Source organism: Lethenteron reissneri, chromosome 50 (genome assembly GCF_015708825.2).
Source record: "Lethenteron reissneri isolate LAM-NWPU_2019-01 chromosome 50, ASM1570882v1, whole genome shotgun sequence".
In the NCBI taxonomy this organism is placed as follows: Eukaryota; Metazoa; Chordata; class Hyperoartia; order Petromyzontiformes; family Petromyzontidae; genus Lethenteron; species Lethenteron reissneri.
The window spans coordinates 5310868-5335128 of NC_083828.1; the positions used below are offsets into that span (position 1 = coordinate 5310868).

Sequence of the window (24261 nt, forward strand, 5' to 3'; positions counted from 1 at the left end):
GACGTGCGAACTCCCTTCCCGTGGGCGTCGAGGCGGAGCCGTACCCCTGGCTCACCAGCAGACGGCGGTAGAGCAAAGTGTGGACTAATCGCCATTCTCTTTCCAACTGCACGGGGATAGAGCGTTGCTCCCTCTTGCGCGTGTGGGTTTTCTCCGGGTGCTCCGGTTTTCCTTCCACGTGTGTATGATAAACACAACGCGTCGTTAATTGGCTGGAAACATCTTGGAATAGAAACCCAATGTGGCAGGACCCTCCTGAAAATGTGTGCTATGCCTCAGTTTAGCCTTCCTGGATGAATAAGTAAAATATTTGGTGTTTACGGAATTTCCCGCGAACAGCGGCTCGCTCAGTTGACTGCTGCTTCCTTTTTGGGTGTTTTTTTTCCTCCCCACAAGCACAGCTGTGTCATGGCGCTAACAGAAGGGGACAACCCTTGGAGTGTCGCGAAGGTTAAACGGGAAAGCAAAACACAAAAAGCCCGTTGAAGATTGATTGTTTAAAAATACAGCGGAATTATAAAAAACGCCGCTGTTTTTGCGCGCGAAATTACGCAGGGTCTGTGCGTATATCGAACTTCTTTCACACCGTACATAGCCAACCGTGCTCATCGGAGGTGCGGGCCTTTGCAGTGCACAGGCCCGCGCTCAAACGCTGTCCTGGCGAGCGTCGTGATTTTTTGCGCGGGCGTGTGAAGCCAGAGGCGGTATTAATAATCTCCCACCCCCCCCCCCCCCCCCCAGTGTCGCGTTTTAAATCATCGACGTGTCAGGCAGGCGCGTGTCAGTCATCTGAGTTATGCAAGTCTGTGTCGGCGGCGGTCACGATCCTCCCCGTTGCCAGCGGTTGTTTACCCGCCCGTTGCGCAAGGCGGGGGTGGAGACTGGGGGGGGGGTGATGTTTTTAACCGCTCTGCAGGTCTACCTTGCAGTGTTTTAACACGAACCAGGCGTTACAGCATTGAGTTTTTTTTTTTACAGCTCTACAAATACTTGACAAAGCTGACAGGTCCCGCTTTTGCCTGCCTTGTGGCATCTCACTGCTACTGATTAAAAGTTAGGAGCGCACCTGGCATTGTTGATTTGAGATCCTGGGTTCGATTCCAGGCAGCTGCCGATAATGACCATGGGTCCTCATGTGGTAGTGAGCGAATGGTTCTCAGCACTTTCATCAATGATTCAACACAATTAACGAATCAGTTTGATTGTCATGTGACGAACATTATCCAGGTCAGTGGGTGGGGGGACAGTGCTGCCCCTTTGTGTGGGCTTAAGAAGGGATCTCAGAAGTACTTCTCTGATATCTTCTTCCACGGACTGTTCTCTAACACACGGGAGGGTGGCGCTCTTGACAAGGCGCCCACAGCGATCGGGATAACATTCCGGAGAAAGTTGGGTGCCACAGGAAAGTCGTGTGAGAAGCACTGGAGATGCTTACCACTATGGGTGTTGCGGTGTGGATGAGTAAAATAAAAAGCATTACAATTAAATGTTCGGAGGCGATGGTACATTAATGTGAACCTTGTGTTGGGAGCTAAATCAGTTGTTATGCTCAAGATGCATGCATTTGCAATCTTACTTTTTATCATATTGTACGTTTTATATAATGTTGTCATGTGACCCCTTGTAGCCAAAAGTGGCCGCGACAATCAAAGCGACGCTTGATTCTTGTATCAATATCGGTTGATGCACTGTTACACCTCTAACAAATAGGGCAAGAGTCGCACTAATTAATTTGTTCATTCACATCATAGACGCCTGTGGTGCTGCTGCTGCGGACGATGATGGGCCGTGGTGGTTGTGCTCGTGTGTGTGTGTGTGTGTCCGTCTGACGGCATTTGGGGAGCGGTGGCGCCGTGGTTAGCGCACTACGCTATGAACCCGGTGGCCCGAGTTCGATTCCCGCTCATGGACATCACCAGTGACAATTATCTGAACTGGTTATGGGCCTCCCCTAGGTTGACTCGGCCTCAAATGAGTACCTTTGTGCGGTGTGTAAATATTGCCACTGGGGAGACAAAGGCTGCCGGGTGTGGTGCTGGCCACCCACCCAGGTGTGTGCTGTGCCAGCCTTCATAGGTGCTCGCAAACAGCACTTGCTCCTACAATCCGTAAAGGCTGTAAAACGGGATCTTTGTCTTTTGTCCGACGGCAGCATGTCGTGCAAGAAGTGCGACGGACTCTGCCCCAAGGTGTGCTACGTGGGCACCAAGGTCATCGACTCGGTGACGGCCGCGCAGGAGCTGCACGGCTGCACCATCATCGAAGGGAACCTCGTCATCAACATCCGTGGCGGAAGTGAGTGTGGCCCGTCCTGGAGGGGGGGGGGGCCCTCTGCGACATCGGCCCCCCCCCCCCCACCTCCATCCCGTCCGGCCAACCGCGGAGGCCTCGCTCATAGAGCGGCAGTCGCGTCACGCGTAACGGTGGCGGCCGCCCTCCGAGCGATCGCTCGTTCGCCACCTGTTGCGGACGTTTGCGGTTCAAGCCCAGCCGCCTGCCCCGCCTCTGTGGCCATTCTAACCCCCCCCCCAAGAAAAAATTCGTGCATCTACATAATCTCTGGTCAGAAAGTGGAGTGTCCATCACTCTTCTCTCGGAGTTGTGGACAAGAGACGAGCACCGCTTACCTTCGCGAGTAACAGCTTGGAGTTTTGTTCGATTTAAGCTACGTTCACTGCTTACCCCTAACGCCGCCCCCTTCCACTGCATCGCCACCGTTGTCAGCCGGACGAGTCGAGGATAAGGGGGAGCGTCTTGCAGAGCATCGCGTTGTTCTGCGGGACACACGCACGTGCGCTTCCTCAGGATGCCACAATGGGAACGGCGCTGACCGGGCGACCGATTTAACTCCACGGCCGCGCTGGCACCGGGGTCACGACGGGCGCGGTCTGCCACAGCTGCAGCAGCAGCAGCATTCCGCGTTGTCAGATGAAACATCCCACCCGCTGTGGGCTAAAGGAGGTCAAAGGGGGACACGGGCCCAGCCGCGTACCCCCAAACCGCTAAAACCACTGGACGGGGGTGGAGGGATGGGGTAGAAGCCCCTCGTGCTCCCCACGTGGCCACATCCTTCCTGTTTTGACACGATCCAGGGCGGGTGCGGGGGATGCGGTGTTTTTTTTTTTCTTGCTGTGCATTGGGACGCGATTTTTTCAACGATCAACGTTCGCTTTTGGGAGATCCTCACAGTTCAACGAACTAAGCCCAGTCGTGGTCTCCTCCTCCGCTCGGTCATTCTCAATCCATCCAGCGCATTCGTCGTTGGAAGAAAATTTAGTGGGCTATTTTCTAATTGTTTACACAGAAATGATATACCTCGGTAATGGACTCTATTCATAATTGATTATTCATCCACCGGGCATGTCATGATTCATGCTCATGATTCGTGGTTGTAATTTTCTCCAAGAGTCAATTTCCGTTGTATGTAATTTTTCACTCTCCCTGTACTTTTGTTTGGCGTATTTTCAGTCTCGTTCGTACCATTTTATCCATTCCGTCAATCTGAACGCAGTGCCTCTTTGAAATTTCATTTACATTATCGTAAAGTAATAATAATAACCGATTCGATTAACATCTCGCGAGCACGGGAATCGATTGCATCGATTGATCGATGCATCCATTCGTTGCGCGCCTTTGACCAAAAACAGCGGGACATGGGCCCCCTGGGGGGGAATACGGAGGCTTATTTCTTTATTCACCTGTGAGCAGAGTTGCGTCGAGTTATAAATCTATTTTCAAGAACCGAATCAAATGTTTCCTAGCCACGCGTGAAATGGGGCGGTTTACAGTGATTAATGAAATAACTCGATTCAGGCGGCGCATTGTGCACGGTGAGACTATCACCTGTCGGTGAGTTCACACGGCTCAGATGAGTGTGGCCCTTGGTATCGACGCAGGATCGTCTTTTTGCGCCCAGCTGCTGCTGCCCCCGCCCCGTGGGTCTGGAAAGTGCCGTTGACTCTTCCCCTGTTCGAGTCCAGGCCTGTGACCGACCGTTATCTTTCTATATAAAAAAAAACAAATAGATAAATATAAAGCCTCCCTTTTTTCTTCCAGAAGAGATTTCTTGATCACGTGACTATCCAGAATGTTCACTGCTCGGCTGCCAGCTGACTAAGCAGAACACCTATGGTTTTGACAGTTTAGCTCAATATAAACATTTGGTGTGAATGTCATTTGGTGCGTCGTGGTAGTAGTGTAACACACTGTGGTTTTTAAACTAAATCGCTGTGGAAACGACCGCGTTTGTCCCCTCCGCGCGCAGACAACATCGCGACTGAGCTCGAGGCGAACCTGGGACTCATCGAGGAGGTGACCGGCTCGGTGAAGATCAAGCGGTCCTACGCGCTCGTTTCGCTTTCCTTCTTCCGTAACCTCCACACCATCCACGGGGACTCCCAGGATCCCGGGTAGGAAGTGATTCTCGTCATAAACAGAAGGGGAAGGGACACGGGGCACGACGGTTAACATCCAAACTTAGTTGTGAATAACAATGAATGCAGTTAATTAGCAGATCGGGCGACACATGTTTTTTCATTATTGCCAATGTCATTTGTATGCCATGCAAGAAAGACTGCTGATGTACACGTACATCATCAGATTTTCTTCTGATTCCGTTCCCATGACGTATGTGTAAAATAACTTTATCGGTACCGAGGCTCCCACAATGCCATGCGGGAGGGCATGTGGCACAGTTTGGCGCCAGCTATCGTAGAGCGTGGTCGTGTCGCTACAGTTCTCTGCGGTGAGCACAATGTCTTAAAAAAAAACGACGGCGCTACGCCTTGCGTGTTCTGAGATTCGGCTGTGAACGGGACCCATCCTGCAGTTTGCAGATGTCTCGGAACGGGAAAAAGGCTTAACGTGCAACTTGCTAATTAAATCCTCAATTCATTTCTTCAGGAACCACTCCTTTTATGTGCTCGACAACCAAAACCTCCAGCAGCTGTGGGACTGGGACAAACACAACCTGACCATCCGCAAGGGCAAGATGTTCTTCCACTTCAACCCCAAGCTCTGCCTGTCCGAGATCTACACCATGGAGGAGAAGACCCATACGAAGGGGCGGCAGGAGGATTCGGACATCTCGCTCAAGACCAACGGGGACCAGGCCTCGTGTACGTGCACCGACCTGACAAGCCCGGCGACCGCAGTTAGATTCCTGGCCCTGGGAACACACCCCCTCTTCCTCCGCAAGCTCGCTCGCTCACTCGCTCTCACCCCTTAGCTTCCTCGATCAAATTGCACGAGCCCACAACGCGTGGTGAAGCATGTTCGAGCGGCCACCGTGACGGCAGAAACGGCGTTGTGGTGGGGAGGCCTTCATCAGGCCCTGTGTCCAAATAGCTTGAAGCCCTCGCCACACTTGTCGGTCATGGGGGTTGTGTGGCCATAACGTTGACAATCTGGTCAGTGTGCGGTGGGCCACATGGGGGTTCAGAACCAGTCGAGGTATCGCTTACCACTGATATATGCATGCATGTTGAACTTACACCATTGGAACCTCATTTGCCAGTAAAAAAATATGATAATTGGCTTTTTACACTTTTATCTGGCAAAAAAAATGTGTCAGTTTTATTGCCAGATAAAAGGTAAAAAAACAATTATCATATGTTGAACTTCTTTCGCGCACCGTACTTAGCCAACTGTGCTAATCGGAGGTGCGGGGGGAGGACAACAAACTAAACACAAAAAGCAGTTCTAAAGAAACGAGTTTTCAATCCAGATGATTTAAAAGTGCATAGCTCCCGTGGCTTCCTGACATCGGAAGGAAAGAGCATTCCGAGACGGCCGCAGAAGCGCGTCTGAAAGCGCACGATGCGGTGTGACCGTCGTCGTTCGATGGCCGGTCAAATGCCGTGGCCATAATATCGCACTCGGCATGACGCGCTAGCCACTGCGCCGCCGCTTCTGTCCCGCCGTGCCTGCACTACATTTTAAAACCTCAATTCGTCCGACGCGTGGATTCATCGCAGAGGTTGACCGCCGGCCCTTTCCTCGCCCCGCCCTTGTGAATGCTCGCAGGCGAGAGCACGGTCCTGACGTTCACGCAAATCCAGATGACCTTTGACAAGATCCTGTTGCGCTGGCAGTCGTACCGCCTGCCGGACTACCGCGACCTGCTGGGCTTTGTCGTCTTCTACAAGGAGGCGTAAGTAACCCACGCTGGCTCGCCACGTTGCCCAGGTTCTCACCTTCCTCGCTCCCCTCGGGCCGTGCCGAATCACCGCAGTGGCGTGATTTTAACAACTATGAACAACAATTTGTATTTTACCAGGTAAGGCCCACTGAGCTATGTAGCGCTTTTTCAGAAGCGGCCTGGCCACAAACGATAGCTCAACCAAGTGGCTTATCATGTGAACATTTATAGCAGCCAAATACTCTGAACTTATCTGCCTCGCATGGTATACAGGAGGTCGTGGGTTCGGTCCCGACCCTGACGCCTGTATATTTGGCTGCTATAAACGTCCACTTGATGAGCCACTTCGTTGAGCTAACTTTTGCGGCCTGGTCGCTTCTAAAAAAGAGCTCTATCGCTGAGTGGGACGTACCTGGCAAAATAAAAATAGTTTAACTTCTGAACCGCTTGGCAGTAGCAATTGGCGATTGTTGGCTGTGCCCTGGCGACGATTTCCAGCAGGGATGAAACCCTAGCATCTGTATTGGTCATGGCCAGCTAGATGGGTAGTGAATTATAAAATATGCAAGTGGAGTGTAATACAAACGTAATCATTGGGCAGGTCACCAGCATTGTTTAAGAAAGCCTGGCTGATGGTGAAAACACTGAACGTTGAAACTGCCCCTGGAGTTTGCTTGCCTTGAACCTGTGCTGCTGAAATGATGGACTTACCAGAAGGCTGCGTGTGGCTTAGAAAATATTTTGAACAACGATTTTATTTTAATTTCCGTGGAGTTACATAAATGTGACGGAGAAGGCATGTATCGTCCGCTTCTTAAATTTGAACGTAAAACTAAAACTCCGGGGTGAAGTATACGCATGTATGCTATTGAACTTCTTTCGCACCGTACGTAGCCAACCGTGCTAATCGGGGGTGCAGGAAGGACAACAAACTCAGAAGACAAAAAGCGGCTCCATAAAGCTGATCGAGTTTTCAACGTGGAAGCTTTAACCACGACTCTGCTCCCCCTTCTTCCGCACACCCCAGGCCCTACCAGAACGTGACGGAGTTCGACGGGCAGGACGCCTGCGGCTCCAACAGCTGGACGTCGGTCGACGTGGACCCTCCGCCTCTCAAGGGCAACGGCGGTGGCGGCGGCTCGTGGGGCAGCTCGTCGCCGGGCATCCTGCTGCGCGGGCTGCAGCCCTGGACGCAGTACGCCATCTTCGTCAAGGCCTTCGTCCTCACCTCGTCCGATGAGGGCCGGGGAAACAACGGCGCCAAGAGCAAGATCATCTACCTGCGTACCAACGCCAGCAGTGAGCGGATGCATGCGCGGGCATACACGCATGTGGGAAATGAAAAGCCACGCCACCTTTTTTTTTTGATCTAATGCTGGATGAAGGCTTCCCCAAGCCCGTCACCATTCTCTCGGGATCGCACTTCGTGGTCGTCATCGGCACGCGGCATTCGATGATTCTCACCTCTTTTGGAAATGTAATGAATTGTCACGGACTCATTGTCAGCGTCCAAGAATCATTATTTCTTTTGCATTTTACCCTTGCTCATTTGTATAGTCTCTAGTTTTTCGTTGTTGTGATGTTTGCCACGGTGTTACTCGATCATATAATTTACATGTAATTTGCATAAAATTCACATAATCTGTTCCCTGGCAGCACGATTCTACGCGCGTATCTTTAGCGTGTTTTTTTAATCGGTGGATCCACGCATCATTCGGTGCTAAATTCGTGCTGCTCTTACCAGACTGAAATCGCGGTCCGCCGTTTGACCTAGCGCGTCGCTCTACCCACGCGGATTTTTCACGGCTGCCTTCTTGTCGCCACGGTGGCAAGATGTTAACTGCCTCGCCTGGTATGAAGGAGGGTCGTGGGTTCGATCCCGACCCTGACGCCTGCTGTATATTTGGAGTTTTCACGTCTCTCCCTCTCCCCGTGGTCGCGTGGATTTTTCTCCGGGTCCTCCGGCGTTTCCCCCCGCACCTAGAATCAACGTGCGTTCAGAGTGTTTGGCTGCTATACATTTCCACGTGATGAGCCACTTTGTTGAGCTTATATGAATAAGAGCTACGCCATTAACTTTACGTCCTCATTCCCGTCCGCCCTCCGACGCAGCGCCCTCGACGCCGCAGGATGTCTTCTCGGTGTCAAACTCCTCGTCGCAGCTGCTGGTGAAGTGGCGCCCGCCGGCGTTCCCCAACGGCAACGTGACCTCCTACGTGGTGCGCTGGCAGCAGCAGGCCGAGAACACGGAGCTCTACGAGTTCGACTACTGCCTGCCCGGTACGTGCGGTGGCGGCGGAGCCTTCCCGCCACCGGGGGGGGTGGGGGGGCTTGTTGATAACACTGGTCAACACAAAAAAAACATTTTTTTCTGGCCTGGACTTTTGCAGCTGTTTTAGACTACTTTCAGGGTGCCGATTCCAAATCTGATCTCAGATTTGCTCTATCACATCTCATTTTATGCTATCGGCATACCCCATTTTCATTGATTTTACCCAAAATTAACTCTGTCACTTATGATTGCAAGTTGTTGCCAGTCAGTGACTGCTTTAGTGTTAAAATACGGTGCTGTATTTTTAGGATAGTGTGTTTATAATATCATTTTATGTAGATATCCACATTTATTTAATATTTTTCTTCTGCAGTTTTTATTGAAAATGCAATATTTGATATCTCAAAAACCTGATGTGATACACAAAAACTGATGCCAGATTTGGAATCAGCACCCCAAAATTACCTTAAAACCGTTGGAATACCTTATGCCAGAAAAAGTGTGTTGACCAGTGTAATCAATCTCCCCAGGGTCACTCTTGCGAATGAGTCTCGTACTCGTGTGTATGTCAAAAAAAATAACTTGCCTGGTATACAAGAGGTCGTGGGCTTCATTCCAACCCCGATGCCTGTATATTTGGAGTTTGCATTTTTTCCTGTGGTCGCGTGGATTTTTCTCCGGGTCCTCCGGCTTTTCCCTCCACATTTAGAATCAACATGCATTCATTATTTGGCATCACGTGTTTCGAGTATTCGACTGCTCTAAATTTCCACATGATAAGCCACTTTATCGGGCTATAATGTATTGCCAGGTCGCTTCTGAAAAAGAGCTATACAGCTCAGTTGGCCTTACCTGGTAGAATACAAAAAGTACTTTTATCGTTCATAGTTCATCCACGAGTATCGGCAAAATAAATCCTCTGGATTGCGGCTCACACGGGGCAAGGGGTAGAGGGCTGCACCGGGGAACTTCGTCATCTTTGTCCTTTGCGCGCGTCCCAGGCCTGAAGGTGCCGACTCGGGACCACGCGTCGGGCACGATCGACGAGGGCGTGCGGCCCAACGGCACGGACGGCGCCGACGGCCGCGGCGGCGGCAGCGGCGGCGACGAGTCGACGTGCGCGCGGCCCAAGCAGGAGGCGGAGCTGGATCGGGAGAAGGAGCACGCGGCCTTCCAGAAGGCCTTCGAGAACTTCCTGCACAATTGGATCTTTGTGCCCAGGTTGGTTTTCTTCCGCCACCCCCACTTCTTCTCGCCGGCCGCCCCCCTTCCTCAACCCCCTCCTCCCAACGTCGGCGGTAGCGGCGGCCCGAGGGTTTTCTGAGAATCGCGCGGGAACGAGATGTGGTGCGCGCGTGGTCACGTGACCGACTCCCGCCGCCACGGATCTCTCCGCCCCGCCAACCGCTCCTCGGCAGAGTGTCGTCGAGGAAAAACCCCAACAGCGGGTCTGGCGCCTTTCCCAGCTGCCCGTCCGTTCCAACACCCCCCCCCCCCGGCCTAGCGTTCTCCGCTCCTTGCGTGCCCTCCTGTGGCGTGAGTGCAGAAGTGCTTGAGTTGATTTTTTCCTTTCCGCAATCCGTTTTGACTTCCTCCGTGTGTTTTGTTTTCGGGTCAACTTCAGTGTAAAAATTCTCCTAATCAGTCTCCGTACACAGCTAACAGCTCTAAATGTGTGAGCGAAGATGTTGGCGCGACTGCACAGGCAGTTTTGGAATCTTGCCACGGACTCGCGTGGCGACGCTGAGCCATATATGCGTTATGCTTCTTGGGTGGTCAGGCGATTGGCGGTAAGATAGCCTCTTGCACCATTACCAATTGCACGTCCGAACTGAACCAGTGCGAGGGGCAATCGCCGTAGCCAGAACCGCGATGATACGCTGACCTCGCGAGATGTCTGTATCGTGACTGTGGGGTTGACGTCAGTCGGTCAACTCAAACACGGCGTCGCCGCATTGTCCACACGCGTCCCAACTCGATCGTCGCATGTTGACGTCGGCGGTACGGCCCCCAGCCTGGCTTGGATGCGTCAGTGGAAAAATAATGTTGGAGCCGGTCGGTGCCACCCGGGAGCTATGCTGTTGGAGCCGCAGGCGTCTTGCTCGTCGAACTCCGTCACGTTCTGGCAGGGCCTGGGGTGTGCCGAAGAAGGGGAACAGAGTCGTGGTTAAGCTTCTACGTTGAAAACTCAATTGGTTTATAGAGCCGCTTTTTGTTTTTTTAGTTTGTTGTCCTTCCCCCCCGCAACCTACGATGAGCACGGTTGGCTATGTACGGTGCGAAAGAAGTTCAACATGCATGGGTGGGTGGCAGCATGTGGCCATGCTGCCACCCACTGGTCACTTAGTGAATGTCAACAATTAGCAGTTCCCGTTCGGGTCACGGAACGTGATGCAGAGAAGAGTTCTTGGGGCGGGCACTGTTTGCCCTGTGTGTCTGCCACTACTACCTAAACTATAAACTATTTATGCAACTAAACTTTGTTTTATTTCACCCTGTAAGGTGCACTGAGCTATGTAGCTCGTTTCCAGAAGCGACCTGGCCACAAATGATAGCTCGACGTCATGTGGAAATTTATAGTGGCAGGGTAAAAATGTTTTTATAGTGGCAGGGTAAAACCAGGAGGACCTGGAGAAAAATCCACGTGACCACGGGGAGAGAGACAATGCAAACTCCAAATATACAGCAGGCGTCAGGGTCGGGATCGAACCCACGACCCCCTGCATACCAGGTGAGGTAGTTAACATCTCCCCCTCTTGACTTCCCCATCCACTACCCATGAGCCTCACTGGTTTCTCAGCATCTCGGAGTGAGCTGCAAGACCCTACATTCTCTCACGAATGTCTCATCTTATCTTATATAGATTTACATGGCTCCTTATTCCAAGGAAAATGACAGCAATTTTTTTATTGTACATGAGATGATAGTGTTTGAAATAGGGAGTGGGGTTATTAAAACGCATTGTCAGGACTGGGTCCTGGAAGTCAGAATGAAGATCTGATTAGTTTGTGAGAATTGTTCTTCAACTTCCTGGTGAGCTGAACAATAATAATTGGCGCATCATACAAAACCTTTTTCACGCGACATTCAATTTGTTCGGCTGCGTTGGGTGGTAGAGAGTTCTAAGAACACGAACCTGCTCAGCTCATGAAGTGGCCTAACCCACAAATCACTTATAAATCATAATATTGTTCCAAAAACCTACCTGGTGAGTTTAACACATAGGCTTTCGCTACCAATATCCATAATAGAGGTTTTTTGGTTAGATCACCTAACTTACCTTGTGAGCCTACATCGGGGTGTAAGCCATACAGAGGTCATCGTCAGAGCCAGGTGAAGTTGTATGTACGTATGTGGAACTTCTTCCGCACCGTATGTAGGAGGTGCTGGTGCTAATTGGAGGTGTGGGTGCTAATCGACCGCGTGATCATGATGAGGACATAAAGTTAACGGTGTCCGTTACAAACCTTCTGTCCCCGCCGCTCCCAGGCCGTCGCGGCGCCGCAGGGATGTGTCCAGCGGCGGCGAGGGCACGGTCGTCGGCGACATCAAAGCCACGATCGCCCCGTCCAACAGCACGGCGGGCACGGTCCGCCCGCCGCTGACCCCCACCGAGAGCCACGAGCCGAAGAATTTCCCCGTCGGGCAGAAGAGCGCGCACATGCACGACCGCACCGTCATCTCGGGCCTGCAGCACTTCACGCTGTACCTCGTCAACGTGCAGGCCTGCAACCACGAGGCGGAGCGCGTCGGCTGCAGCACGCCAAGCTACGTCTTCGCCAGGACTATGCCCGAAGGTGGGTGCCGCCCCTCCCCCCCCCCCTCGCCAGCGGTTGTGCCCTGGAACGAAATTGTTGACCGAAATTATTTTGTTGCCAATAAAAAAAAAAAATCTAAATTTTTCTTTCCGTGTCACTATCCGCAGGGAGGAAGTTGCTCTCGACCGCAGCGGCTTGTTTTGATTTAATTCCACCCAACGATGACTATGACCGCCGACCGAAAAGCGTGTTCAGTAGCAGCCTTGGAACTCTCCGATTTGACGCCAAAGCCAGAAAGGCGGCATTAAACAGTTGAAAGACGACACGGGGGGAATGAGCAGTAAACGGCTCTCAGTGTTTTGTCTCACGTGACATACCTAAGATTTTAGGAGGATCGGAAATGCTTGCAGACAGCCCTGAAGCCATTTCTTCGGGAATCCTATGAATTTCAGGAATCCCACTTTTGCCGTTAACTGTGAAACCCGACTTACATGCTTCAGATGGGCAGTTGTCACTTGCGTAACATAACTAGAGAGCAGATTTATAGCGGTCGTCACTATTTTTAAATCCTTTATATTAAGTTCACTTGCTTGCTTGCTTAGGACCGTGCAAATCTTTCGGTCGTTTTTTAACCCACTTCCCGTGATCCAATCGAGCTGACATTTGTACACAGACTCGTTGTGCGTGACAATTAATGTTAGTGAAAATTTTTTTCCAAAATTTTACACTTTTTAGGACAAAAATATTATATTTAATTACCAATTGCTTAATGCTGCCATGCAATCATCTGACCCATAGGTGGCAGCCATCTCAAGCCAGAGGACGAGATGACTCTAGCCGCCACGCATATAAAGGATTTAGAGTGAAAAACTTAGTTTTTACGGGTTTACTTGTTTCTGCTCCCTTTTCTCTTGTTTAAAAAAAAAACAATAAGTTGCCCAAATCTGGACAAACCCGATTGCTGCCCTGCCTGGTGCCATCGCTGTTATTGCAACTTCCAATCAGATCTCCAAGACAAGCCTCCGTGTGACTACCGGTCGTTGCTCTCTCTGTAAGACCAGTCGTTGTTTATGAAACGCACCTTTGAACACACTCTCACACTGGTTAGACCAGAGGACTCCATCGCTCGATGGGATTGTACCGAGTTGTGGGTTTGTCGGTAGCAACGGAACTTCGGTTTCGCGATGGCCGATCCCACGCCACCAGAGTTGCCGCCGTCACTCATGACGTGAAAATGCCGTGGCTGTCCGGTGACCGTTTCGTCTTCGCGTTACAGCCGGCGCGGACGACATCGTGGGTCCCGTCACGTACAAGATCGCCGAGGACGGCGGCGTGCAGCTGATGTGGGCCGAGCCCCAGAGACCCAACGGGCTCATACTGCTCTACGAAGTTCTCTACCGCCGCGACCAGGAGGCGAGTCGCGACTCAACGACGCCGTCTCTCTCCGTCAGAAACCTCCTTTTCCTGATGACGACCGATTGTGTTGCGATCGAAACGTCGTAGTTTTTTGTTATTTTCTTTGAAACTATCTACGTGACTTTACCGAAAGGCCAAAAGAATACACTGCAGGCGTCGGGGTCGTGATCGAACCCACGACCTCCTGCATACCAGGCGAGGTAGTTACCTTCTCTCAGCCCTGATGCGCCGAAATTGGGTTTGCTGTTCGCGGACTTTCTGTTCCTCCCCCCACCGCCCCCATTTTGCGATTGGCGTATTGTACCGAGCCGGCGTTGAGTTGCAATAAAACAAAACACGTCCGGCGAAGCTGCCCAACTCGTGGGCCGGGTGCGGCCCAACGGTTAAGGGGCGCTAAAGCTGACGACGCTTTCGCCGTGTCAACTTGGTGTCGTGAACTACAGAGGGACGTGTGTAAGGGCGGAGATTCAGCCCTCGAGTTATTTGCGTGCCACTGCCTGTGGAAGGGGCAGCTCTCGCGAGCCCCTCTAAGAGAGAATTTTGGCGGAATCTTCCATGCCGGCCATACACACCTTTTGATGATGTGGGAGGAAGACACACTTCACCCGACCACACGGGGTCTGCCGATCGACGAACTGTGGCATCGGTGGACTGGCGTGGTGAAGTTTCGGATAATTAGTTTCAACTCCAGTGCAGGGGAGGTGGAATCGAACCAGTGCGCTGACCGTCTTTTGGTTTTTTTGGTAACGTCACGTAGGTTAAAAGAGTATGAATCCTTGCAGTTACGAAAGCTTCAAATCTAGAATTAGCACTTGATGCTTTGAGATGATTCACCGCATTTCAAGGATGCAAGTCTGCAATCCCAGTGGCAGCCAACACATTTTTTATTAGAATTTTTTTTATCCCCGCAGCCGGAAAACCCCAAGTGCGTCTCCCGGTCCCAGTACCAAAAGGTGGGCGGCTGCAAGATGTTCCTGCCCATCCCCGGGAAGTACACGGCCAAAGTCCGTGCGACGTCGCTGGCCGGCAACGGCTCGTGGACCGAGCCCATCACCTTCACCATCTCCGACCACAGTGAGTGGTGGGGTCATCGCAGCGCACAACTTTGGTGCAACAACACGATTTTCAGCTCATAGTGCATTCTCCAGCCGTTGTACCAGCAAAAAACTGGGGCGCGCGCATGACCATTTGGTTGTTGGTCTTTATTTCCCGAAACAAAACGAGAGAGTCATTCGTAAGCAGAGGAGAGAGAGGAAGTTTTGTTGAGCCCTGGGCTTGGAACAGTGGACACGTGGGGTAGTGGTGGAGGGCAGGGGGGGGGTGTCAGTGGCACGGTGGGCTGGGACAAAGCAGATTAAGGTAACGGGGACAGCAGAGGAGAATGATCTACCTCCCGCTGAGCAGAGGTTGACTGCAGTCACACTGTCATCAGGACGAGATGTCCTGCATACGTGCGGTCACCTGTACCTCCTCCCTCCTCCCCCCCGGGGTCACCTGGTGTAAACTCAGGGCGCCTGCGTGTGCGTTGAAGCCGCTGAGGGACACATCGGTGGGTTTTTCGGGAATTAGCGCTCGGCTTGGGGTTCACGGACCGTATAACACCAAAGGTGGCAACGGGTTAGCTTTGAGGGCACGCGTTTTGCTCTTGGTTGCAATCCGTCAACGTTGCTGTGAGTGCCAATCCTATTCAGAGATGGGTGTATGTATGAAAAACAAGGATAGGTTTTTACCCTTTTTAGCAATAGAACAGCAGGTGTTAGATGTTCAGACACCAAAGAGATAAACCTTTTGCAAGGTATCAAGTCTGCGTTAACAACACGTACTTGTGGTGATCAGGAAAACAAACACGCTCTGATAATTTCTGTATTGTCTTTGAAACTGATTGGCCCCCACCAGAGTCAGCCTTATTTTTATGGCCTTGTCTCACCAGTGTCAGACAATGCACGTACCAGAGGATTTATCGCTCGGGTTGGGCAGTTGATACTGGCAAAAGGTCCCATAGATGTTGAACTTGTTTCACACTGTAAGCAGCCAACCGTGCTAATCGGAGGTCCGAGAGATTCTCTGATAAATATGGAAATAGTCTTCTAGGTTTATGGCTTTGTTCGGTAAATTCCCACACTATGACCGGGGATTTTCCCGGCTTTGCCGGATAGTGACCCCGGCCACAGGAGTTTTGGTCAGTGCGCCTAATTGAATTATCTCCGTTCCAAGCACTCCTCATAACAACCATCGTCGATGCTCTGTACATCGCAGGCTGCGGCGTTTGTCTGATCACTTAAGACAATGCTGTTAACATCTGGATCGGTGAAATGCACACTCTCACCCTCTTTGGGCAAGTTCCCGTTGCTCATTTTTTATGCCGGCATGCCTGAAGTGCCCATTTTAGACCGCTGTTTGTCAGTCCACTGTTGGATGACGGCCTCCCCTCCCAGTGTTGGTCAATGGTGTTGTTTGACCATACTGCACGATGCTGGTCACTGCTGGTTGATGAAGTGGGGAGACCCAGGGCACAATTCGTATTTCACTCGCCACTAAACAAAAACTAAAAAAATTTTTTTTAGCAGGTATTATTATTATATTCTTTGTACCAAACGTGTAAACTTACTGACATTCACGTAGCGTCAAAAGTGGCTGCGAACCCTAAAGGACTCAAATGGGTGGCACCCATCGGCATCCTGAGCGAGTGGGTGGACATTCCACATTCCTGCGGCGGAGACCAATCTGCCCAGGAGTAACACGGTCTTCACGATTTCCGTGACGGCATTTCGATGTCGCGGGCGAAACGCGTTTGTTCGTTCGTTGCGCCAGGTTACAACAGCAACGACGTGGTGGTGCCGGTGGTGGTGACGCTGACGATTGTGGTGATCGCAGGCATCGTCCTCTTCGCCCTGGTGTTTGTGTTTCGAAAGAGGTGAGCGAAAACGGCCGTCCTGTTGTTTCTTACGAGCCCTGTGAGTGTCGTCGAGCATGTGACGGTGGCCTTCGACTGCCGCACCAAAGGCCTACGCGTGGCTGACTGTGGAGAGAGAGCGAGTGCGGGCCGCCACCTGGGAAAACCAGGTGGTGAGATGTTAACTACCTCACCTGGTATACAGGAGGTCGTGGGTTTGATCCCGGCCCTGCCGGTGTTTGCGTGTTCTCTCTCTCTCTCCATGGTTGTTTGGATTTTTCTCCTCCACATTTAGAATTGACATTTAGAATTGACGTTTTAGATTATTTGGCTGCCACTATTAATGTCCACATGATGAGCCATTTCGTTGGGCTATCATTTGTGGCCAGGTCACTTCTGAAAAATAGCTACACATCTAAGAGGACCTTACCTGGTAAAATATATATATAAATAACGCACGAACATGGCCTCTGCGTTTACGCAATCAAATGTACGTTTATTGTACTCAAATGTTCTTATCTGTTTCTATGACATAAACAGCCTTATTGCTGTGTGCCTTAATGAAAACGGCACCATCTTGGTAGGTGCACAGAATTGCAATGGAACTGTTGTACAGGTTTCCCTCGCTTTACGCGGTAGTAGATGCTTTCCAAACAAATGGTGCACGAGACAGCTGCCAACCAAGTAGCGCACACAGTGCACGCACACTGTTTTTTCATTTTTTCATTTATTAGGTATAACCCTGTGAGCCATGCGGCTCTTGACTCGGGTGCAACCGCAACAGAACACGTCTGACCACGTCGCCGCATCGGAGGGAATTAAAACCACGTAATCTCGCATATTTTGGGTAGATCTAGTACTGCCGCATACACAGCGTGAAATCACACGCGCAGACCGAACCTGGGTAAAGCGAGCGAAACGTGTACACGACCACCTGGGTTTGTACGGTTGTAGCGCTTGTGTAGCTCTCAGATTTGATTGGAGCCACTGATTTCGCGCTGTAATTGAGTGAGAACATGTAGCTGTAACTGCTCCTGAGGAAGCTCGCAAGCCCGTGGAGCGAAACGTCGGGCAACGTGCCGAACAAACACGCGGTACAACCCGAAAGTGCGTGAGGAGAGAGTGTCACGTCAGGTTTAGTTCTTAACTTGAGTGGGGCTTTCAATATTGCACATTGTCTGTGGAGTACTTCTTGCGACTTGCCATTTGTCACTGAATTGTTCTCTGGCGTCTCACTCTTTCGCAGGAACAATGTCGATGTTCCCCTTGGCAGACTCTACACGTCCGACAATCCGGAGTACGTCAGCGCCAACGAAAGTAAGTCATCTTTAAAAGGTCTGGAACACGTTTTTTTCTTTCGAATTTTTTGAAGGCGCAGTCGATAATTAAGTCAAGGAAGTCCGGTGATTTTTCTTTCGCAAATGAGCATAGAGGGCTAAAAGTCTCTCGGAGAACTGCTGTTTGGACCCCCCCCCCACCCCACAAAGTGGTATTCGTTTTATAGCACCGGAATGGATGATGGTCTGAGTCAACCGCGAAGCGCTGGCAATCTGGCGATGCCTGCAACTGCCTCCGATTGACCGACTGCCTTTGCTCGGCACACATTTACCCGGCGGGGGAATGTAAAGATACTTGCCTCCTTGTTCCAAGTCCAGTGCAATACCAATTGCGCAACAGCCAGAGGTCGCAATCGGGTACCCGATACCCGTACCCTACCCGATAACCGGCTACCCGTACCCGGCCGGGTATCGGGTACGGGTACCCGTTTGCGACCCTGGTGCGGCCGGGTACGGTACGGGTAAGGAATGAAAACCCGTTTGCGACCTCTGGCAACAGTTGCTTTTTGGTGTAATTTCTTTACGGCTTGGTGTCAAGTTAAAATAACAATGAGGTATTAAGATGAATTAACATGTTGTTGCATTTGTGAACGATAATTCCAAATTGGCTTATGAGGTAATGTGCACCTCCGTTCAGCAGGGTTGCTTACATACGGTACGAAAAATAAGGTTTACATACATACGTACAACCTGAATGGAATTAACCAAGTGCTTAAATGTTCTTTGCCTGAGAGAGCAACTTGGGTCAAAATGGCAACTCCAGTCGCACAGCACGTGCGTGCGTGTGTGTGTGCGCGCGTGGCTCATGAAATAATTTAGCGGCCTAAAGCCACCTGTGCTGTCCTCGTATTAGGGGTTGCGACACGGTGACGGCACGAACGGGGGCCCCTCTTTGCCCTCGACCAAAGATTAACCGAATACACGCGAGTGCTGCGTCGTCGGATCACGCGCTTGTTCCATACAAACGCCGCGGCCGATGTTTGCCTCTCGGAACTTTGGAAACGAAATCGCCGCGGAGTAAACGCCTGTTGATACGCACGCGGTAGAACGGGCAAGCTACGGCGGAGTCGCGCGATAGAACGAAGACGGCTTACAGCCGCTCGTCGCTTTGTTGTCGGCTTAAAGAACGAAGATGAGTTTAACACGTGGTCGGCTTTCGTGACCAATATTATAATAGAGTTTTTTTTGGGGGGGGTTAGATCACGTAAATATAAACGCGTCGTTAAACCCGCGGCCACCCAACACGGCCAGTGAGCAAGGTTTGTCACGTAAACCAAATGAAGCCAATTCGTTGCCAGTTCAGCACACCGGTGTGTTGGGAGATTAAACCCACAACAACATTTACCATTCGAGTACCGTCACATAGCGGCGGTAATTGCAACCAGCCTCATCAGGCGACGGCCAGAGTTGGGGAGAAATCCTCCTCTTGTTCCGGTCTTAAATAGCGCCGGGGGCATAAATGCGATGCCGTCACTTGTGAGCCAATCGGGTGTCGTCAACGCGTGGAGCTTTTCGCAGCCGGTGTTATGATCCGCTATTGATTTTCCTGCTCGTTACGTGGCCTGAGCACTGAAATCGATTGCGATTTTTTGCTGCGCAGCCCGTGGCTGTGCGTGCTCCCCCAAGGCTTTTTCACAAATTATATTTTAAGTTTTGATTTAAAGCTTTCGTGACTGCAGGGATTCATATTCTTGGTTCTTTCGGTAAAGTCACGTAGAAGGGAAGTAATAAAATAATGAAAATATTTATTGTTTTATATTTATTGTTTTATATTAATATTATTTTATTATTTCCCTTCTATAATAAAATAATATAAATATTTATTGTTTTATATTTATTTTATTTTATTATTTCCCTTCTACGTGACTTTACCGAAAGAACCAAGAATATATTTTAAGTTGCCTGGTTTTTAGCCGAACGTTTTGATTTGATATTTAAGAGCCATTTTGGGAAAAAAAAGTGAACTGGTGTTGCTCAACTTAATTGCAACTTATTTTGTTTCACTTTGATTGCTCGGGAATTCAAAGTGACGGTTATTTTCCTCCGAAATTTAATGCTGTACTTGAGAATTTTTACAAATAGTTATCTCAGCCATTCTATCTGAAGTCACTCGGAAAACAAACTTTTGATCTGAGAGGACTCTCAGCTGGATGTAATTACACGCCATCTTCTCTTAGTTCATTCATGAGAATGGTAAATTACAAAAATCAATGAATTTGTCTTATTAATGCCAGTTAGTGGCAGCTGCGTGGGCTTCATCAAATATGTCCCCTTTATTCCCCCCGATCTGGAAGGGCCATTTGTTCTCGCGTCTCTCCAGATGAGTCATTGTGGGACGCTCTGTCCGCATCAAGTCCTGCATTTTGCTCTCCTTGACCCTCCCAAGCACGATTTAAAGCTTTCGTGACTGCAGGGATTCATCTTCTTGGTTCTTTCGGTAAAGTCACGTAGAAGGGAAGTAATAAAATAATAAAAATAAAACATAATAAAATAATTCTCACGACGTTTTGGCAACAATGCAAGCAGCCGTCCTCAGGTGAAGAACATGTCTGTCGATAAGACAGAGTCTAAAAAAAAAAAGACATGTTCTTCACCTGAGGACGGCTGCTTGCATTGTGGCCGAAACGTCATGAGAATTATTTTATTATGTTTTATTTTTATTATTTTATTACTTCCCTTCTACTTCTACGTGACTTTACCGAAAGAACCAAGAAGATACCTCCCAAGCACCTCGGGATGAAGTGGAGCCGAGTCTCGCGGTGCTGTGAGCGTCGCCGAGCAAAACAAAACCGATGTCGGGGAGACCATGCAAACTCCAAATGTACAGCAGACTTCAGGGTTGGGATTGAACCCACAACTGTACACCATGCGAGCCAGTTAACGTCTCGCCACAGCAGCGCCCTCTTCACGCGAACCGCCAGTGCTTCTTCACGTTACTCGCCGACAAGAATACGCTTTTGGTGAATCGAGCGAGGCTGCTAGACCTTGAGAGAGGAGACAGTGGTGGTGGTGCTGGTGGTGGTGGTGGTGGCGAGGGGAGTAAGGTTTGGAGTCGAGCGATCCGACGGGGAATTAGCGGAGAGCGAGTTGAGTTGTGTGACCTGCGGGGAGTGTCAGCGGTTGAACGCAGCGTGGTGGACGAGACGAAACGACCGGTCTCCTCGACCCAGTCCCCAACTCGAGTGGAGGAATCGGTTGACGATGGGAACGGTAGCCACGGTAGTGGCGATGGAACAGTGATAAGTGTTGACCGCCGCTTGAATGAATGGCTCAGTGCTGGATCATTCATCGACCCGAATGCTTTACGTTGAATTCTGTCTCAAGTTCAGAGAAGGAGGAGGCTGTGCGCTGCACACCAGGTATGACATCAATGCGATATGGTTATGCCATTAGCTCAAACGGATCGCCGGGTCCCGCGCGAGTTGACGTGCTCTGGAGTGTTAACCCCCACCTACCCCCCGTTACCCCTTCTCTCTTTTCCCAGTGTACGTTCCGGACGAGTGGGAGGTCCTACGGGACAAGATCGTGCTGCTGCGGGAGCTGGGCCAGGGCTCTTTTGGGATGGTCTACGAGGGGCTGGCGCGCGGCATCGTGCCCGACGAGGTGGAGACTCGCGTCGCCGTCAAGACCGTCAACGACGGTGCCTCCATGCGGGAGTGCATCGAGTTCCTCAACGAGGCGTCCGTCATGAAGTCCTTCAGCTGCCACCACGTGGTGAGAGAGAGGCGAGAGAGAGTGAGAGAGAGAGTGAGTGAGAGAGCAAGAGAGCGAGAGAGATCGAGTGAGAGAGTGCGAGAGAGTGCGAGAGAGAGCAAGTGAGAGAGCGAGAGGAGAGTGAGTGAGAGAGCGAGAGAGAGCGAGAGATTGAGTGAGAGAGATCGTGTGAGAGAGTGCGAGAGAGAGTGAGTGTGAGAGAGCGAGAGAGAGTGAGTGTGAGAGAGCGAGAGAGAGAGAGTGAGAGAGTGCGAGAGAGCGAGAGAGATCGAGTGTGAGAGAGTGCGAGAGAGAGTGTGAGAGAGAGTGAGAGAGTGCGAGAGATTGAGTGAGAGAGCGAGAGAGATCGTGTGAGAGAGTGCGAGAGAGAGTGAGTGAGAGAGTGAGTGAGAGAGCGAGAGAGATCGAGTGAGAGAGTGCGAGAGAGATCGAGTGAGAGAGTGCGGGAGAGAGTGAGAGAGCAAGAGAGCGAGAGAGAGCGAGGGAGATCGAGCGAGAGAGAGCGAGAGGAGAGTGAGTGAGAGAGCGAGTAGAGAGTGAATGAGAGAGCTAGAGAGATCGAGTGAGAGAGTGCGAGAGAGAGAGAGTGAGAGAGTGCGAGACAGAGTGAGGGAGCGAGAGAGAGCGAGGGAGATCGAGCGAGAGAGAGCGAGAGAGAGAGAGTGAGAGAGTGCGAGAGGAGAGTGAGTGAGAGAGCGAGAGAGATCGAGTGAGAGAGTGAGAGAGAGAGTTAGCGAGAGAGCGAGCAAGTGAATGAGAACCCAGTTAACAGGCAACGATGGGGTCAACATTGGCACGTGGATCGAGCCGTTGATGGCCCCCAGCGAATGGTTCCTCAACGTCCCATGTTCGGGTGCCACGGTGGTGAGATGTTAACTACCTCGCTTGGTATCCAGGCGGTTGTGGGTTTGATCCCGACTATGACGCCTGCTGTATGGTTGGAGTTTGCATGTTCTATCTCCCTGTGGTCACGTACATTTTTCTCCGGGTGCTCTGGTTTTTCCCTCCACATTTAGAATCATGCGTTTTTAGTATTTGGCTGCTATAAATGTCCACAGAAGCCATGTCGTTGAGCTTTCATTTGTCACCAGGTCCCTTCTGAAAAAGATATATACAGTAAAACCTTGGTTTGCGAGTAACTTGGTCTGCGAGTGTTTTTGCAAAACGAGCACATTTTTTAAATTAATATTAATTTGATAAACGAGCGAGGTCTTGCAATACGAGTAGCACGTGTATACGCTTTGTCTGCCGAGCGTCACGTGATCACAACTGATATACGAGTGCTTTGGATTACAAACACATTTCCGGAACGAATTATGCTCGCAATCCAAGGTTTTACTGTATAGCTGAGTGCCCTTACCTTGTGCCTGCTTAGTATCGGTGCTAAATGAGATAACTGATCATTATTTTCATGTGCCGGATCGACCCAGTGTCGTGCGTGGAGGCAAACGACGGTGTTTATTTTTTACCGCCGTACACTTCGAGCGCGACGGCCTCGCGCGTGGTGGGTGCCCTCGTGCTTTCGCTCGGCGCCTGGCTCCGGGGAAAACCGCGCGCGGTGACGGCGAATCGAACGGCGATCAACGACGGACCGCAGGCGGGTGACGTCACCGCCTCTCTCCCGTCGCTCCGCAGGTGCGGTTGCTCGGCGTGGTGTCGTTGGCGCAGCCCACTCTCGTTGTCATGGAGCTCATGACCAACGGTGACCTCAAGAGCTACCTCCGCTCGCTGCGACCGGACACCGAGGTCAGTGCCGGCAGGGGTTGCCGTAGAATTGATTCCGGTCGCGAAATCGGCCGTGAAAATGTTCGTCGATGAAGGGCTTGCTTTTTTTTGCTTTACTTACGAGCGTACCTACCCGTACCCGGCCGGGTACGGGTAGGTACCCGTACCCGGCCGGGTACGGGTAGGGTACAGGTACGGCCGGGTACGGGTACCCGTTTGCGACCCTGGTGCGGCCGGGTACGGGTAAGGAATCAAAACCCGTTTGCGACCTCTGCTCCAGGGCAAGGCAGCGGGTTCTCGACCAAAGCGTGTTGCGTTTTTGCGAGCAGGACAGCAGAGGGCGGCATCGTACCTCGTCAGTTTCGTTGCTGCTTCCATTGCCGTCCAAAGCTTGTCACATTTAAGCAGGCGCATTTGTCACGTCTCCTCCACGGCGGTGCTTTGGCCCATTTTATCACCAAAATATAATTTGGCGTGGCCGTGTACCCCCCCTTTCCTGGCAGCGTGGTGTGGATCAAGAGCGATGATCTGTCAAAAACGTCTCGCCGTTTGCGTTTCATTTCTGTTATTGGATTTCGCGAGGCAATTTTTGGTTTGATATCGTTATATTTTAGCTACGAAGTGTAGGTTGCCGTGTGCCTCACAGCCCGTCGATGCCCCATTATTGGCTCGTCTGAAAAAAAGAAATAAAGATGCGAAAATAAACAAGTTAAATTAAACTTTTAAAAATCCAGGTAATAAATGGGATGATCAATGTTGGATTACACGAATACATTTCTTGAAAGGTGGTAAGGCTTTTTGGCAATGAAGCATTTCACATCTGTCCACTACCACAACGCCTGCATCATCATCATCATCATCCTTTTTTGTCATAAGATTCGTCAAATAAGAACATAACTTTTCAACCTGAATGTCATTACTCAATTTCACCATCCCACGCCACGGGGGGGGGGGGGGGGGTGTGTGGGGGCATGGGGGGTGTGAGTCAGCAACGCTGGCCACGGTTC

At 50.9% G+C, this 24261-nt stretch overlaps 1 protein-coding gene across 3 annotated transcripts in view; it reads left to right on the forward strand.

The window, feature by feature from the left end:
* The window catches only part of LOC133355163 (insulin-like growth factor 1 receptor), a 124263-nt gene that overhangs the window by 83576 nt on the left and 16426 nt on the right, over positions 1–24261 (forward strand). For all 3 annotated transcript variants that reach the window (XM_061572492.1, XM_061572493.1, XM_061572491.1), the window contains exons 6-19: positions 2153–2295; positions 4265–4409; positions 4903–5117; positions 6025–6151; positions 7167–7438; positions 8252–8419; positions 9413–9632; positions 11901–12208; positions 13446–13582; positions 14497–14659; positions 16397–16499; positions 17725–17795; positions 21300–21529; positions 23165–23275. In XM_061572492.1, coding sequence (XP_061428476.1) covers positions 2153–2295; positions 4265–4409; positions 4903–5117; positions 6025–6151; positions 7167–7438; positions 8252–8419; positions 9413–9632; positions 11901–12208; positions 13446–13582; positions 14497–14659; positions 16397–16499; positions 17725–17795; positions 21300–21529; positions 23165–23275 — 2413 coding nt within the window. The remainder of the gene's footprint in view (positions 1–2152; positions 2296–4264; positions 4410–4902; positions 5118–6024; positions 6152–7166; positions 7439–8251; positions 8420–9412; positions 9633–11900; positions 12209–13445; positions 13583–14496; positions 14660–16396; positions 16500–17724; positions 17796–21299; positions 21530–23164; positions 23276–24261) is intronic.